The 17,399-nt window shown below is 44.4% G+C and overlaps 1 protein-coding gene across 2 annotated transcripts in view; it reads left to right on the top strand.

Moving 5' to 3' along the window:
- Nucleotides 1-17,399, top strand: part of MOK (MOK protein kinase) — a 161,075-nt gene that overhangs the window by 88,089 nt on the left and 55,587 nt on the right. For both annotated transcript variants that reach the window (XM_029597967.1, XM_029597966.1), the window contains exons 5-7: nucleotides 7,127-7,205; nucleotides 7,348-7,396; nucleotides 7,814-7,992. In XM_029597967.1, the coding sequence (XP_029453827.1) occupies nucleotides 7,127-7,205; nucleotides 7,348-7,396; nucleotides 7,814-7,992 (307 nt within the window). The remainder of the gene's footprint in view (nucleotides 1-7,126; nucleotides 7,206-7,347; nucleotides 7,397-7,813; nucleotides 7,993-17,399) is intronic.

Genomic DNA, 17,399 nt, shown 5'->3' with positions numbered 1-17,399 from the left:
AAAAGTTAAAAATAATTAAAAAAATATATATTTTAAATCGGCCTGCGGGTTGTAAACCAGACGCTCAATTTTGCCGGCGTCCGGTTTCCAGACCTGTGGCTGTCAGCAGGTTTGAGAACCGACGCCGGCAAAATTGAGCATCGGCTGTCAAACTCGCTGACAGGCGCTGCTCCTGTCAAAAAAGAGGCGCTAGAGACGTGCTACTGTCCCTAGCGCCTCTTTTTACCACGGGCCCTAATTTGAATAATTTTATTTACTGAATCGCGCGCACAGGAGAGTGGCCTGTGCGTGTGCCGGGAGAGTGGGCGCTCGCCCGCTCTCCTGCGATTTTTACTGTATCGGCCTGTATATGTCTGGTAGTGTCCTACAGGGGAATGATCAAACTCTCAATAAGGTTTTTTTTTTGTTTGTGTGAAAGTGGCACCTGCCTATAAATTAAAGGATGAGCTGGGGTAGGTGGGTGAGGGGTGAGAAGGTTGGGAAATACAAACAGTCTAACTTCAGTTAGTCAGTCAGAGTGACTCACTGCTCTCTTGATTAACAAATGTTGGTACCTAATCAAACCAAATCACACTACCTTAACACCTTTCCAAGATGAGTAACTGAACTGAACTTTTCAACCATTTTGCTTAGGTATACCCTGCTCTTAGCTTATTTCTAGCTTCTGGCTACCTTTTGTTTTTGTTTGTTTTTAATATACAAACACACTAACTACTGCTTATTAGCTGCCTTACTGACTGACTACCTAAAAATACAGTCTAACTTCTATTTGCTGCCTTACTGACTATTAAAAGTACAAACACACTAAATAATATTCCCAAATAGTTAACTTCGCCCCAATACTTTTAAAAAAGAAAATTTCCCAAGCAAAATCTTACTGATTCTTTTCGGCCACCAGCAAGGTGATCCTCTCCTCTCAGTGCTCCCCTTCTGGTACAGAAGAGACAAGGATTGTCTGGACCACCAATCCCCGGGAGGCAGGGCAGGAGACAAGATCTGCTTTAGTTTGGGGTAGGTGTATGAGGTACCTCTATCCATGGCCGGGGAGGGGGAACTGCTGAAATGGAGCTGACACTTCACTTCTGCTCTGGTGACAGCACACATCCCAGCATGATAAGAGGCCAGCAGCAGGAGTGTGGCATGCTTAGTGTGCAGCATGGCCAGAGAAGCTGCAAAGGAGGCAGGGCAGACCACCAGAGGATTATTTTGATATGGAGGAAGGGGGTGAAAGGGAGTCCGAAATGGGGCAGCAAGTAGATTCCTGGGAAGAGGAGAGAAGACCTGGGAGCAGCCAAGGGTGGAGGAGTGGACTGAACCAGTTAAGTCATTTGGCTCACTCCCCCTCTCATACCCTTACCTGCTGACCAGCTTCCCTATTATACTTGACTCCAACCCTGACTTAATCCCTCCATTTAGCAGATGGAAGGAAGAGATCATTGCGGGGGTCTCCACTCCTCCGCCCTAGGGGATGCTATGGCCTGGGTCGTACATGTACATGTGCATGCGATGCAAAGAGCTCCTGGCTCTCAGAGAACGAGTCCGAACTCTCATATAGATGAGACCTTCAGGGACATAGTAGCCAAGTCCCAACTTCAGACTGGCAGCCCTGGTGCTGCCTTGGAGGAAGAAGGTCTCAAATTAAATATACTGCCTTTTTTTCAGCCTATCATCACTGAAGATAGGATTGATATGGGCTTGAAAACTCATGTATACTATCTTTGGATAATTCTAATGTTATGTCAATAAAAATTGCTACAATTAGCAAAGAATCCAAGGGTAGCAAGGCAAATATATATAGTATGTCTTGTTTATAGCACGGTTTTTCCCTTTGATTCCTCCTCAATGCTTTTATGCCTTGTTATTTAAACAAAATATACTGAGACTGATATTAAGAAAAGCAGCTAACAACTTACCCAGCTAAAGTTAGATGAAAAAATTGATATGGATATTCATTAGGATAAACATTTCGCTAGATATACTTGAATAAAATTATCCAGGTAACCTTTCCCGGATAACTTTTGAGCCTAAATGGCTATCTGCCTACTTTACTATTCTCAGTCTACAGGTCTCCCTCTACCTTGATGAATCAGGCCCTTTGTTTGAATATAGTCGGTTAGGTTTAAAGTTTCTGGGTACATATCCCCAAATAATTTTAGCTTTAATTGGCTCTATTCAAATTATATAGCTGGTTAGATGGCTAAACTAGAAAACAAAAAAATCCTAGCGAGCATGCTGAGCCAATCACCCTGCTAAAAAAAAAAAAAAAAGAGAAAGGAGTGTGGGCCGTACCTCCTAAACATCTTCCCCTAAGTCCGTCCCCCCCCCCCCCCCCAAGAGATACCAAACACACCATGGACCTGAGAAGCCTTCCCGTGCATCCCCCCTGGTATTCACACAATCTTGAATACAGGGCATTCCCCCAGCGCCACCAGGAACTCGGTACAAGCATGGAGTTCTTGGAGGTGTCTGGTATTGCTCTGGCGGCAGCAGTACTGGTAAGCATAAACTTTTCTGGCAGCAACTCTAGACATTGCTGAGAGCTGGATGCTGGTACTGAGCTCCCATTGGCTGTAGAGGACTTTGGGGTTGACAGGTGGGGTTGGGCTTGAGGAGGGGGCCTGGATTCAGGATTTATTTTGCCTATTCAGGTGGGTGGGGCGGGTTTGGGAGGCTTCTCAGACCAATAAGCCTGCAAATTTTTTTGGTTTCTTTTGAGAAGGTTTTGGGGCAAGTAGAAGGGGGTTCAGGGCTATGGCCCAAACTACTTTTTCTGTTCCAGTGGGGTAGGGATTGGGCCAGCAGGGCCTGCTAAGATTTTTTTTTTTGTTTATAGTTTTGCCACTTAACTGGCTCTGTAATTTGAATGTATATGGTTAAGAGTACAGTTATCCAGGGATACATTCATGGATAACTTTAGACCTGCCCTGGGGATGTTTAGAGTTACTTGGCTAAATGTAGTTGGATTGCACTGATATTCAGTTTGATCCAGCTAACTTCAAACCCCACCCCAGAATACTTCTATTTTATCTGAATAAGTTTCAGTCAGATAATGACTTATTTAGCTAAAACTTATCCAGATAGCGAGGAGGGGGGGGGGGGGAGGGTGTTACCAGACGAGAACTGTTTAAGGAATGTGGTAATCGTGTAGTCAGTAAAATCTAGGTACTGCAGAGAAATCAAACAAAAATTTGGTGACAGTCGCCTCCCTTTAAATAAAACCATAGATAAATTCTAGCTGATCATTTGATCTGTCCTTATGGAAACAAAAATTAGAGGCACTGGGTCTTATTCATAGGGATGGTAACTGGCATGTGGGCGCACATGCACATGCATATGCTGGCTTGCGTCCAGGGACGCAAACATTTAATAACATACGTGCGAATATGATGTGATGACTAGTTGAATATCGGTAAATAAAAAACAAATAAATAAATAAATACGCGTGCATGGTATAATATGGGCTATATGCGTGTACACGATTTTATATGGATGCACACGTGTGCGCGCAAATGCCACCTCTATAGCGTACATGGAGGGACTTTAATAAAAACATGCACCAATTCAATTACCAGTTAAAACACTTTGTTCCCAATTCGCTCAGGTAAGGGATAAGACTTCCTAACCCCCCTATTTAAATGGCCTTCCTTTTCACCTCTTAACCCCCGATCCTTCAAACTCCGCTGACATGCCTATATTTTTTTGTTTTAGGATTTACCCGCCATCCATAGCAGAAGTAAAGTTATGCAGTAGGGGACCCCGGCGGGCGCTTGTGCGCGTAAGTTTTACGCGGTGGTTTCATTCATAAATCCAAGAACACCCATGCCCTACCCCGTTTTTGGACTTTTGAATTTTTGCACGTACTTGAGTGGCTTTTAAAATCCTCTCGGCGTGCACTGCCCTAACATATTCGCATATCTCCTGGTTTTGGCGTTAGGCTTTTAAAATTCACCTGTAAAAGTTTTATACCTTTTCTGCATCTAAGGGAAGAGCCCTTCGCATATTGAGAGTCCTGCATAAGCAAAATTCTGCAGGTGCTTCTTGCCTGCAGACTTCAGCCCAAATTTTCAAAGCACATTTATGAGACTAAATCCGCTTTAATAATTTGCGGGTGTGCATGTAAACAGTGCCGATAGATGTACACTAAGTTATACCTGTTCGGGAGGAGACGTGACCTTGTACCATTTCCCTCCTACAATAACCTTGAATCTACTTATACATGAATCTACTTATACATGGTCCGAATTTACACCAGTTTCTGAAAACACTATTCAAACCATTATCAGAAAACAAAACCCCTCTAACTCACCCGACAATCCATGTTCTGGTACCTTTTTCAAAGCCTTAGGTCCTCACGCTAGCAATTTTGTAGCACTATTAGTAAATCAATCTCTAGAAAATGGTTTCTTTCCATCTTCCCTCAAAAAAACCTCCATACTTCCAATTTTAAAAAATAAATCAAAGGATGATTTTGATCTTAACAATTTCAGACCCATTGCTACATTAACATCCCTAGCTAAGCTGATTGAATCAGTAGTGTTATCTCAATTATCAAATTATCTGTCAGAAAATGACATACTACACACAAACCAACATGGATTTCGCAAGGGTCACTCCACTGAAACTCTTCTGTTGACTTCATTTGACACTATATTTCGGGCTTTTGATTCTTACACAGATCACATCATTGTTTTCTTAGATATTTCTGCGGCTTTTGATACTGTTGATCACCAAATTCTCATCTCCATTCTCAAATCTATAGGTATTTCGGGTGCTGTATTACAATGGTTTATTTCATTTTTGTCTGATCGCATTCAACAAGTCAATATAAACAATCATTCTTCTGAACCATACTCTATTGCATCGGGTGTTCCACAAGGTTCTTCTCTATTCCCTATTCTCTTCAACATCTATCTACTACCTCTTTGCCGCATCTTAGCCTCACTAAACATACAATTCAAAATCTACGCCGATGACATACAGTTTATGGTACCATACAACACCTCTTGGACTCACACATTATCCTTAGTATCTTTATACCTCACGACTATTGACACATGGCTCACTCACAATAGACTAAAACTAAATCCAAAAAAAACAGAAATAGTCCACCTCTCATCAATTACAGATTCATCCATAGGTCCCCCCCCCCCTCAATTAGTATTTAACGGTATCACTATCCCCATCTCCAAATCTGCAAAAAATTTAGGTATAACCATTAATTCAGATCTTTCATTAAAACAACACATATCCATAATTACCAGAAATTCATTTTATAAGCTTCAACTCTTGAAACGGCTTCGTCCTCTACTTTTCTTTCACGATTTTCGGACTATACTTCAATCACTCATCTTTTCTGAGCTTGACTACTGTAATTCTCTTTATATAGGTCTCCCAGATAACACACTTCACTCACTTCAACTGATCCAAAACGCAGCAGCACGTATCTTAACAAACTCTTCCATAAAAAATCACATCACTCCGATACTTCAATCATTACATTGGTTACCAATTAAATACAGAATACAATTCAAGATCCTGTCCATTATACACTCTCTCATCTACACTCCTAATTCAATTACCTTATGTTCCATTCTCCGAATTTACAAACCCACAAGACATCTAAGATCACTGGACAAAAACCTCTTAGACATCCCATCACCACGACAGGCCCGTCTTGACATCACCAGAAAAAGATCATTCTCTGTCATTGGACCAATCTTATGGAACGCATTACCAGACTCTTTAAGATCCATATCCAACTCCAAACACTTCAAAAAATCCCTAAAAACACATTTATTTCAATCTGCTTTCCATATATCACACACTAAATAACATAACTACTTCTCCATCACACAGGGCACAACATTATTATATATTGATTTATTTTTTATTATGTAAACTATTCATTGTTTTAGATTTTATTTTTATTATATATTTTTGTAATTTTGAGCTTTTATAATTTGATAATCTTTATGTTCTTTTAAATTTAAATCTTTATTTACATTTGTTTTTTATTTAGTTATATAAACCGTTTTGATTAAACACTGTTTGTAAAGACGGTATACAAACACTTTTAAATAAATAAATAAATAAATAAATAAATAAATAAATACATGTATATTTATGCGCATACTTTTAAAAATCTAAAGTATGCATGCAAATCATGGCCCCATCCCAGATCCACACCCAGAACACTTATTTCTAGTGCATGCACACAACCTCCAAGGTAATTTTTAAGAGGTTGATTTTCAAAGCAATTAATACATATAAAAACCCTGTTTTATGCATGTAATGCTCTGAAAATAAGTTATAGAGTGTGTGTGTGATTGTACGTGTGAAAATCCATTTTGCAAAAACTTTTACCCACACTAGCAAGTGGTATCCTGGGTAGGGGTGGAGTTGGGGCAAGAGAAGCAGTTACACGCATATTATTGAGTTTTCGAAAGGAGGCAGGGAGGCAGTCTCAGTCATTTTTGGCAGGCTTTTCAAGCTAGTCTAATTATTGATATAGCAAATTATTTTTGCTTTCCTTTGTTTCCCTTGTCTTTCATTTAAAATCTTCCTATTAAAATTCTCAAATTTTAAACAGACATTTCGTATATAAATCAAATTTTACAAAACATTTTGGATAAAAAAGATCTTTACAAAAATCTATACCAACTCCCCCCATTTCCCAAAGTAATCAAAGAATATAAAATAATCAAAAATAACCAATATTGTTTATACTGATTTTTTGTGAATGGTTGTGATTTTTGGGTTATTTTACATTCTTTGATTATTATTTTTTTTAAATACATTTTTGTGAAGATATTTTTGATCCAAAAGTTTTTGCAATACTCGATTTTTTTTGGATTAGGCTTTAATTTATCCCTCTTATTGATTTAGTGATTGATCATCTAGAAATGTAAAAAGGTGTTAAATCTTCAGCTTTCCTATTACTTTACCTTTATCCAGTAGAAAAGCCCAGTTCATTCCAGTTCTTTGGATCAAAATAAGACTTCTTCAGTAGCCCATTTGCAATTAAACTGATCTTTACCCTGACAGAATATATGAGAATGATTTTCAATAATGAGTAGAAAATCTGTAAATCAGTTTTTGAGACTTTAAACTTTTGCCTATTACGCAGGCCGAAGATATCCATTATCTGAAAACAAAATCAAGAATTACATGTACCAGTTATGTAAATCTCTGGAGCACATTCATAGGTAAGATATGAATGCATTGAAAAAATAAATAATCCAAAGGTATTTGGAAGAAGCAACACAACCACCACATTTAGCGCTGCATGTTCACTTCTTTTATAAACATTCTTCATGTCCACATTTTTGTTCTTTTATATTGGTACAGAAATGGGATATTTCACCGTGATGTGAAACCAGAAAATATTTTAATAAAGGTAAGAAAAATAAATCTAATTTTAAGAAACCTTCATTAAATTAACCTTTAACTCCAAGGATGCTTCAATTAATGTAGGTACACAGTTGAAATTTTAAGCCCGATTGAACTAGACCTTTTTCCATGGGCATAGAATGGGAGAAAAGCCTCGGTGAATCAAGCTCTCAATGGGTTTTTTTTTTTTTTCCTTCATTTTCTTACAAAGAAAAACAAATACTTTTATATATTGGTAGAAGTGAATTCAATAAAACTGCTTCTTCCAATTTTCATAGCAGTTTGCTCCAGCTAAAAGACTATAAATTGGTAAATATGACAAAACTATTATAAGCAATATGTTAATATAATGGCTAGTGCCAACATTTTCTTGGTAGATTTTACAACTAGTAATTATAACAGCAAAGTGTCTTGCCTCTTACAGAAAGATATGCTAAAACTAGGAGACTTTGGGTCCTGTAGGAGTGTATATTCCAAGCAGCCATATACGGAATACATCTCTACTCGCTGGTATCGAGCTCCTGAGTGCCTTCTTACAGATGGATATTATAACTACAAAATGGATTTATGGAGTGCAGGTTGTGTTTTCTTTGAAATCCTAAGGTATAGTACTAACATAAAAAATATATAGATAATATTTATAAACTGGCAGGTAGAAGTGCATCTTATGATTTAAATATCAAAATTAGAATGTGGTGATTTTATTCAAAAATCCCCAAGCAATATATTTAAAGTAGATGATTTATAACCAAGTTTTCATAATACTTAAATCAGAGGTTGAACAACGAGTTACTAAGGATTAAGGCCACTGGTTACAAGTGTGTATTTTCTGCTACTAATTAGGTTCTTAAGAAAGTATGCTAAATGAACAAATAAATAAGTGTGCTGCCCTGTACTTGGAAATGTAAGTTTGGAACTTAGTTTACATGCCATGCAGGCACTTCTAAGGCCTAGATGGTGAACCAGCTTCTAAGTTTGAAAGCATAGTTCAGTTCTGTTGACAATTTACTTGCCAACTCTCTTCTACAGAGGATGAAAACCTGTAGTAATCAGTAGGTTTGATCACGGGAACTGAGGGGACAATTATCAAAGCAGGTAAATACCAATTTCTGCATGTAAATTGGCTGTTTTGAAAATTGTCCACCTCCCATACAGTCAGAAATACTCAAATGGTTCCACAGCATGCATGCTTTTAGCTGCATTTAAGGGAGGCCTTCCCAGTGGCATGTTTTGGGCTGGATCAGGACAATAAGTTTTAAAGTTTACACCTTCAAGTCTGCATGTGTCATCTTCTGAAGAAAAACATCCGTAAGTTACTTTGCACCTGTGGTGAGTTTCAGAGTGAGAGGACACACAATACTTTCTCTTCTATACTTGGCATGGACTTTGTCCCAATGCAGACAGTTTACAGATTGCCCCTTAAAAACATGAAGGAATGTTTCACATCGGGAAAGGATTGTTTTCATTCTACATTTGTGGAATTAAGGATGAATAAACAAGTAACGTTAGCAGCCACCACTCGCTCACTTTGTATCTGGCGTTCCTTTCTCGTCTGCCCCCCTTTTTCCCTGCTTATTTCTCTAAACTTCGCACCAGTGACACAAATAAACACACCACAACTGTTATTTGGTATAAACAAAAGGCCGCAGCTTTATTCCTTTACATATGAATAAACTCCCTGGTATACCCGAGCCGATGTGCTTCCCCTGACTGCCCGCCGTACGTAGCCAGGCGTCTTTTAGCCAGGGCCCCCCTGGCGTCACCTCTCTCCGCCAGGGAGTCCCGCCATGTGCGCTTTGTCGCGCCACCGCCTTTTCCGCGCCTCCCCTGGCGCTGACGGCTATCGCGTCATCCGGTGCTGCCTCCAGCACCCCTTATCATATAGTCAACCGGCCCGGGTAACCGCCATAACGCGAGGTAGGTGTAACCTTGCCTCGCGTTCCCCCACTTACTTAACTAGCTGCGGCCTTTTCTCTCCTTAAACCCACTGCTTCTATGGCGTCTTGTAACATATTATTAAATATGTCATATCCTATGTCGGACGGATGTATGCCATCCTCTCGGAACAAGCCCTGACACCCGTCTTCTGCCCATTGATGTCTGATCTGATGCAAACCTTCCTTACGTGTCCACGTTTCCAACTGCCTGTTAACCTTCTTCCTGCCTCTATTCCATAATTTAGAGTCCCTCCATTTAGGCCTTGGGATGATTTCCGACCAGACCAACGCGGTATTCGGGTAGATTGCGGATATTATGGCTAGGTCTCTTTTTACTATTTGTATTAAACTTTTGCATGCTAAGGAATTCAAGTCATTGCCCCCCAGGTGTATGATTATCACATCTGGCGCCGCCTTGGATTCTTTCAGGCGCCGTAACAAGGGCAATAATTGTTTCCATTGCATGCCGGATTTTCCATGCCATGTGACAGTCCACCCTTGAATTGCCAAACCGAGGTGTTGTCCATACGTTCGTCCTATCGCTCTCTTGGCTGCCCATCTTACGTATGAGTGGCCAATAATCCACGCTGTCCTCTGTACTCGCTGTTGTTCTGTAAAATATAATCAATAGGTTTGGTTAATTCGGGTGGATGCAACCTTGTCCAACCGGACGTACATGTCAACCGCGTTCGATCTCCATCTTCCGATCTTCTTAATTGTTTCTTTGTCTAATCCGGCTTGCGCTGCGCTTGTCGCCGCCCCGATTCGGAATGAGTGGGAGCTGAACTTCCCTGCGTCCCACTTTAATTTATTTGCCGCTGATTTCAGTACTGCTATCAACTGGAATCGTGTCAGTGGCGATCCGTCGCGATGTATAAGCAGATGATTTCCTCCTTCTGGGCGGGCGGCTAGATATTCTTTTGCGTTGAAGATTGGGCATGTCTTACAGCCCGCTACTCTGTTGAGATGTAATGTAGCCCCTTTCCCTTGCTGATCAGTCTTTGATCTGTTTATTGTGATACTGAGGGTCTCCGTTGTGCACTGGACGTTCTTCCGCAGCAGCCCGTTCCCTCCCTCGTCTTTCTTGTTGCGGGCCACCAATTCGCTGATTCTGAACGCTCCGAAGAATGCCAGCGAGAAAGCGAGCCTGAATAACTTGGTCTCGAATGTAGATGAGCAGATTTCGGCTAGCGCTATCCATATCGCTTTCAGCATGTGGTGTGTGATAGGATGCCTGCTGTCTCTGTTTGGGCCGATCTTCCTTGCCCATCCCGTCAACATTTTCTTTATTAGGAATGATTTCGTGGGATCCCCCCATCCGAAGGCCTTAAAAAAGAATGCTGCTCCAGCAAGGCGCTTGATGACTGTGTTCCTGGATGCACCGTTTTCTTTCGCTGAATCAATGAATTTGATAAGGAGCTCTTCGCTTGCTGGTCCTTCTCTCCAGCCGAGTTCCTGCAGGAAACTGGATACGACCTCGAAGCTTCTGCAATAGGAGGTCCAAGTCGCCGTTGCTACGGATCTTCGGAGCAGGTCCTTCGTTGTGTCCGACCAATTTGCCATAATTGATCCGGCATTGGTGTTGCTGATTCGTCTGCTGTCGGGACCTGCTTGTGGAATAAATGCCATTTAGCACGGGATAACGCATCAGCCGCGCCGTTCAATGTCCCTGGTACATGTCTAGCTCTTATGGTTATGTTGTGTCTCAGCGCCTGTAGCACTATTTCCCTCAGTAATGTAACCACTAGCGCGCATTTTGCTGATTGTGCGTTCAAGATGTGGACGACCGCCTGTTTGTCGCACCAGAATATGATGTGTCGGTTTCTTAGTTTTTCGCTCCAGAGCACTAGCGTTACCCATATTGGGAAGAGTTCCAAGAAAGTAATGTTCTTTGTTATACCCTTCTCTTTCCATTCTTCCGGCCAAGGCTCCGCGCACCACGCCCCTTGACACAGTGCACCGAATCCCCATCCACCTGAGGCATCTGTTTGTATGCCGAGGTCCCGATTGGATAAAGGGGAATCTTGAATAACTGACACTCCGTTGTAGTTGTCCAGAAAGGATTTCCAAATTCTGAAGTCGTCTCTGATTTCTTTTGAAACTCGCAGGTAATGATGTGGCTTCCTTATTCCAACGGTTGCTGCCGCCAGCCTTCTCATAAACGCTCTTCCCATCGGGATCACTCGGCAAGCGAAATTCAGTGTTCCTAATATTGCTTGTGCATCTCGAAGTGTTATTTTCTTTGCGGAACCCGATTGCCGGATCATGTCGTGAAGCTTCGATACTTTTTCTGCGGGTAGACTCGCTGTCATTCTTTTGGAATCCAACTCTATTCCTAAGAATGATATCGTTGTTGTTGGGCCTTCTGTCTTGTTGTTGGCTAATGGCACACCTAATTCCGCGGTGATAAACTGAAAATCCGCTAGCAGGCTGCCGCATGTGTTGGCATCTTGTGGGCCGACGAATAGAAAGTCGTCGAGGTAATGAATGATGTTGTTTGATTCCGCTTTCCTTGCTACGACCCAATGCAGGAACGAACTGAAGAGCTCGAAATATGCGCATGAGATGGAGCATCCCATGGGCATGCACTTGTCGAAATAGAATTGGTTGTTAAATGTGAACCCGAGCAGCGGGAAGCTATCTGGGTGCACTGGGAGCAGCCTGAAGGCGGACTCTATGTCCGCCTTCGCCATCAAGGCTCCTCGTCCGCAGGTCCGCAGCAGGGCTAGTGCTGAATCGAAGGAAGCTTATTGCACCGTACAGTCCTCTGGCAGCAAGTGGTCATTTACTGACCTTCCCGGAGGGAATGATAAATTTAAGATGAGCCGAAATTTTCCTTTTTCTTTCTTCGGGATTACTGCTAATGGCGATAGGAACATGAGGTGGAATGGTTGCCGAATGAAGGGTCCTGCTATTCTTCCTAATTCCAATTCCGTTTGTAACTTCTCTAGGACGATGTCCTCGTGTTTCTTTGCTGAAGTAGAGTTGTTGGTGTTTTCTCCTTGTATTTGTCCCTGGAATGGGATAACGAACCCCTCTTTGAACCCTTGCCAGATTTTTATTGCCTTGTCCTTGCTTGGATACAACTGGAGCCATGGTTTCAACGCTTCTAGTTGTATTGGTGATGGTGCTTTCTCGAATTGCAGCTTCTCATGGATTGGCCTTACTCCCCGGCGGTGCTTTTTTGTTGCACTTTATCATCGGGTGTGGGGCTGCGCAAATTGTGCAAACATGCTTGAATTTGCAGTCCTGAAATGTACATACCGTTTTGTTGAACCTCCAACAGGTGTTATCGTGGGCAGATGCTGCCTTCGTTGCGGCTCTGTAAGGAGAAGGTCTTCGCGAGCTCCTGGCTCTCGATCCCGGCTCTGTATTTTTGCACGTCATATGCTGAATCCAAAGACTGACGTCCTGAGTGCCCCACGTCATATGGCGGTTCTCCTCCATCTTATCCCAGAACTGCTCATCGTAATTCAGCCACGACCATCCGCCATGCTGCTGATACGCTCTGATGATATTGACTGCGTACGCTAGCATAGGTCCGTATTGTGCTGGATCTTTCCTACCGACTACGCTGGCCATGTATAAGAATGACATAATCCAATTCACTATTGTCTTCGGTATTTTCCTCTCCTTATCCTTGTTGTGCATTGTTTTTGACCTTTTGCGCCCCTCAGCTTTGCGTCTTCCCAATAGTATGCTAAAGATATCTACGTATTTTTTTTTTTTTGTATTTTCTTTCTTAGTCGCTTGGGCACGTCCTCCCATAATTCGGATAACGTCGTCAGCGCGGGTGGACCTCTCGAGTCTTTTTCGCTCGATTTATTTGGTTCTTGCTGGTCGCTATTAGACTCGGAGGATGATGAGCTAGAAGAGCTCGAGGAGCTGCTTGAGCTGGTGCTGTCCCTGCGCTTGCGCTTTGTTTTATGACTCCTTTTCCTTGAACTAGAGCTATTTCGTGACCCTGAACGCTCTGCTCCGTACTGTGGAGACTTGAGCCCCGTGCCCCCTTTTTTGTTCCAACACTCACCCACCATTCGTTCCTGGGACGACGGTTGCATTGCCGCTTGACTTGTAGATGGTTGATCACCTAGGTCGCGTTCTCTGCTCGCCGACCTCCTTCGTCCGTCTTGCGGCGTTAGACTTTCGCCTCTGACTTGAGTCGTTTTCCTACTGGTCCTGTCGAACCCTGCTGGTGCTGTGCTATCAGTACTCTGTCCTGTTCCCATATCGTTGCATGTAGGTCGCGAGTACCGCTGGTCTGGTCTTGGTCCCGAATCATAGTCCTGGTAATGTGAAGATTGCCGGGGAGGTTCCTCCCAATCCCGCTCTTCGGGGCGGTATTGGTGTCGAACATCTGTCTTGTCGCTGGATTCCTATTTGGGTATCTATCTTGATTTCTCCATTCTCTCCTACGTCCCCCGTTGTTCCAGTGTAGCGTTCCTCTACGGTCCCATCCTGTGCTTCCTTGTCCCGCACGTGGGTACTCATCTTGATAATTGCGCTCGTATTGGTTGTGGGGATGGAACTCGCTTTCTTGGTAAGTATTATGTCTTGGCGAGTTACCCTGCCATTCTTCGCCCGTCCATCTGATGCAGTTCGGGGAGCGTTCTCTATAACTTCGCTGTGTGATTTCGTGCTGGCTCGCCCTACCCTGTTCTACGTTGGGGGCGTCTGCAACTTCGTTCTCTGCTGCCTCCACCCCTACCCCTTTATTAGTCGGGTCGAACTCCTGTCCTTGAGGCGGGGATTTTTCGGTGGTTGGCTCTCTGTTGTCGACTCTTCTGCTCCGTCCACGCTCCCCTCTTGTTCTCTTCCTGCCGCAGGTCTTCTGTTGCCTTGCCGGCTTGGGGTTCGTCTGTCCCCCTGCGTTGATGCCCTTCTCCGCTGCCTTGGATCTAGTCACGCGTTGCGGGAGACCCATATTCTTGGTCCTCGGAGACCAACCTGTTGCTTTTCGGGATGGCATGCTGTGTCTACGAATACTGCAAGAAAGTGTGCCGTTGTTAATATTAACCCTTCAACAATTCTGGTTGGAACCGGCTCTTTTTATTTAGTAACCCTTTGACAATTCTGTTCGGAACCGGCTCTCTTTATTTAAGCACAGAGAAAACACATAATCAAGCCGAACACTTTTTTTTTTTTTTTTTATACTGCGCGTGAACCCCGAGATGCGCGTAATCCCTGTTGTACCATTCTCTGTATGGCCGTGATCTAAACGTACTTGAGAACTTAATTTTTTTTTTTTATTTTTTTTTTTTATATACCAAACCCTGGTCTCCTGGTTCTCGGCCCACTGCTCTGACCCCTAGGCAGGGCCCTTTGTAAGGTACGCATGGCGCGCACGAGGCCCAGCCGTACGCGTTAATCCCCCCCCCTCCCAATCTTACTGTGCGGGGCTTTTATATTTTACTTCTAGGAGCTCTGCCGTCTGACGACCCTGCTGTCTACCTGACCTAAATCCCCTCTGCCTTCCTCGGGATGACCATGTGAGCGGGGCGCCGGCTTATGCTTGCGCCGGGTACGGCCATCCCTGCGATCCGTATTGGGGCGCGATCCGTATTGGGGCTGCCCCGCTAGTCTTCCGCAACCTCACTGTGCCCCAGCCTGCTCCTGTGACCCACGGACTACCTATTGCGCCCCATCCCCCGCATGCGCCGCCTCCCTCCGTCTCCGCCCGGTCCGAGCATGCATAACTTACCTTCGGTTCCCCCTCGGCCTGCGGGTCATCCTGCTCAGAGAGGAGGGGTAGCTCCACGGCCCCAAGTACCATGCGGGCCAAGCGGACAAAAACGCAACAACCACACTCACTTCGCTTTATTTCCCTTTTTTTTTTTTTTTTTTGATGTTGCTTCAACTGGGGGGGGGGGGGGGACCGGGGGCTCCAGTAGCAGGGATCGGAGCAGAGCTCGCGTGGAGGCTGGAGCGCTGGGCACGTGTGCCAGCCCCGGAGCCCGGGGGGGCGGGCGGCAGACCAGGACAGGCCGCCCGTGGCATGGGCGGCGTAAACAGCCCCTGAAATCATCTGTTACGAACCGAGGTCTAGCCATACCGCCTCGGTCATTGCTAGCCCACACCTCTCACATGCACCACCGGGAGGTTGCCGCACCCGGGGGGGGGGGGGGGCGGGCGGCGGGAACCCCTGCACCCGGGGGGGGGGGGGGCAGCGGGACGGGCAAGCAGACCGGAGCGTGGGGACGCAAAAAACGTGCTGCCGGCAGCTGTAGATTTTTTTTTTTTTTTTTTTTTTAATTCGTGCCGCGCGGGGCTTCCCAGCCGGGGCTGAGGGTAATGTACCCGCGAGGGGGTGGGGAGGGGGGGTGGCCACGGGAAGGCGCAGCGAGTTGCCGGAGGCCGGGCGGGAGAACCGGAGGGGTGCCGCGGGGCCGTGCCTGGCTGCCCGCCTCGGTGCGGGGTAGGCTGCATGTTAAGCTCGCCGCGATATGGCCTTGCATCCACTCGCGGAGCGGGAGTCCCGGGGCAGCCGCCGGCTCTTATTTTATTTTATTATTTTTTTTTTTTTTGGAGGAAAGCCGGAGGGCTGCGGGCGGCACGTGGAGGGCATTAGCCGGCGGAGGAGGATGGGGGCGGCGGTAGGGCGGGAGGCAGGACCGCGGCTGCCTGGGAGGCCGAAAATTGTCGATGCTGCTTACCCTGGGAGCCGGAGGGTCAGGCTACGCTGCTCGGCTGTCCTCTGAACACCGGATCGGCTTTCCTTTGCGGCGGCTCTCACCAAAAAGGGCGGCCGCTGTTCTGCGGCCGCCCTTTAAGGGAGCCCTTACGTCATCGGCCGGCGCCGCGGGCGCCTGCCGATGACGCCCTACTCTCTCTTTCCTTCGGCCCCCTCCTGTTCCTGTCCTCCTACGGACCGCCACACTTCCTCGGGTGGCGCGTCCGTTACAGGGATGGGCTCGGCGATTCCGCCTGGGCCCACCTATTTGTAGATGATACTTTTTAGTAAGCTAACTTTAATATATATCTATGACAAGCTTTCGGGAGTTATCCTTTCTTCATTAGGTCAGGGAAGAAACAGCACAGTTATATTGGGTTTAAATAGCACAGAGTCATCTGTGTCTTAGACTGTCTGCATGTTCAATAAAAGAAAGGGGGGATTAACAGAAGTGATGAGTCAGTTGAAAGGGCCTATATCTGATAATGGGTGAGAAAAAACAATGTCCTTATTAAGTCCTTTTGTGTTTGTTTCAAAGTGTTCGATCATTCTAATTTCAAATGTTTTCCTTTCTTGTGTACTTCTGAACACAAAAGGACTTAAGGACATTGGCTTCTTCAACGGTAAAGTTTAATTGTCCCATCGCCTCTGAGATCCTCCACCTCTTTTCTTTATTGAGCTGTAATGACATGCAGAAAGCCTAAGACCCAGATGACTCTATACTAATTAAACTCAGTCTAACTGTGCTGTTTCTTCCCTGAGCTGATAAAGGATAACTCTCTAAAGCTCATTACAAATGTATTGCTAGTCCAATAAAAAGGTATTGCCTACAACTTGTTGACCCTTAATTCTACATATCCAAATGAACTAAAATGGCAACCACAATTCTACAGTTGAAATGGCTTCTGATGGAAAGTGAGATTTTTTTATTTTTTTTCTGTTGATAAGCAGGCTGAATTAGACATTATATGTGGGTGACATCATCCAGGTGCACCAAACAGACTAGTCTCTCTTAGCTAGAGAGCTTTGAACTCTATTGAGCATGTGTAGGAGTTCCCATGCAGGCATTGCCTCAAGAGCCGCCTCTGTCATTATTTTGCCTGTGCACAGCATGAACGTGTACTCAGTCTCTCCAGCTATTCTTTTCAAAATCCTTTAAAAGTTGTTTCATGTTCATTATTTTCTTCAGTTTCTTACTTTTAGTTGTTTTGCTGTACTTCAGCACCCACAATAGCACTTTTCAGTACTACAGAAAAAAATAAATTATTGCCTCCTCAGAATGGTCAAGAAACCCACCGTGAGCAGATTTAAAAAAATGTATCAGTGGTAAAGTCTCACCACATGTTATCTTTGCTTTGCTCCAGACCATGACCAGGCAGACTGTTATGCCTATGAACAGATGT

The sequence above is a fragment of the Rhinatrema bivittatum genome, chromosome 4 (genome assembly GCF_901001135.1).
Source record: "Rhinatrema bivittatum chromosome 4, aRhiBiv1.1, whole genome shotgun sequence".
In the NCBI taxonomy this organism is placed as follows: domain Eukaryota; kingdom Metazoa; phylum Chordata; class Amphibia; order Gymnophiona; family Rhinatrematidae; genus Rhinatrema; species Rhinatrema bivittatum.
The sequence above is the reverse complement of the archived record's forward strand: the minus strand, read 5'-3'. Positions and strand labels throughout refer to the sequence as shown.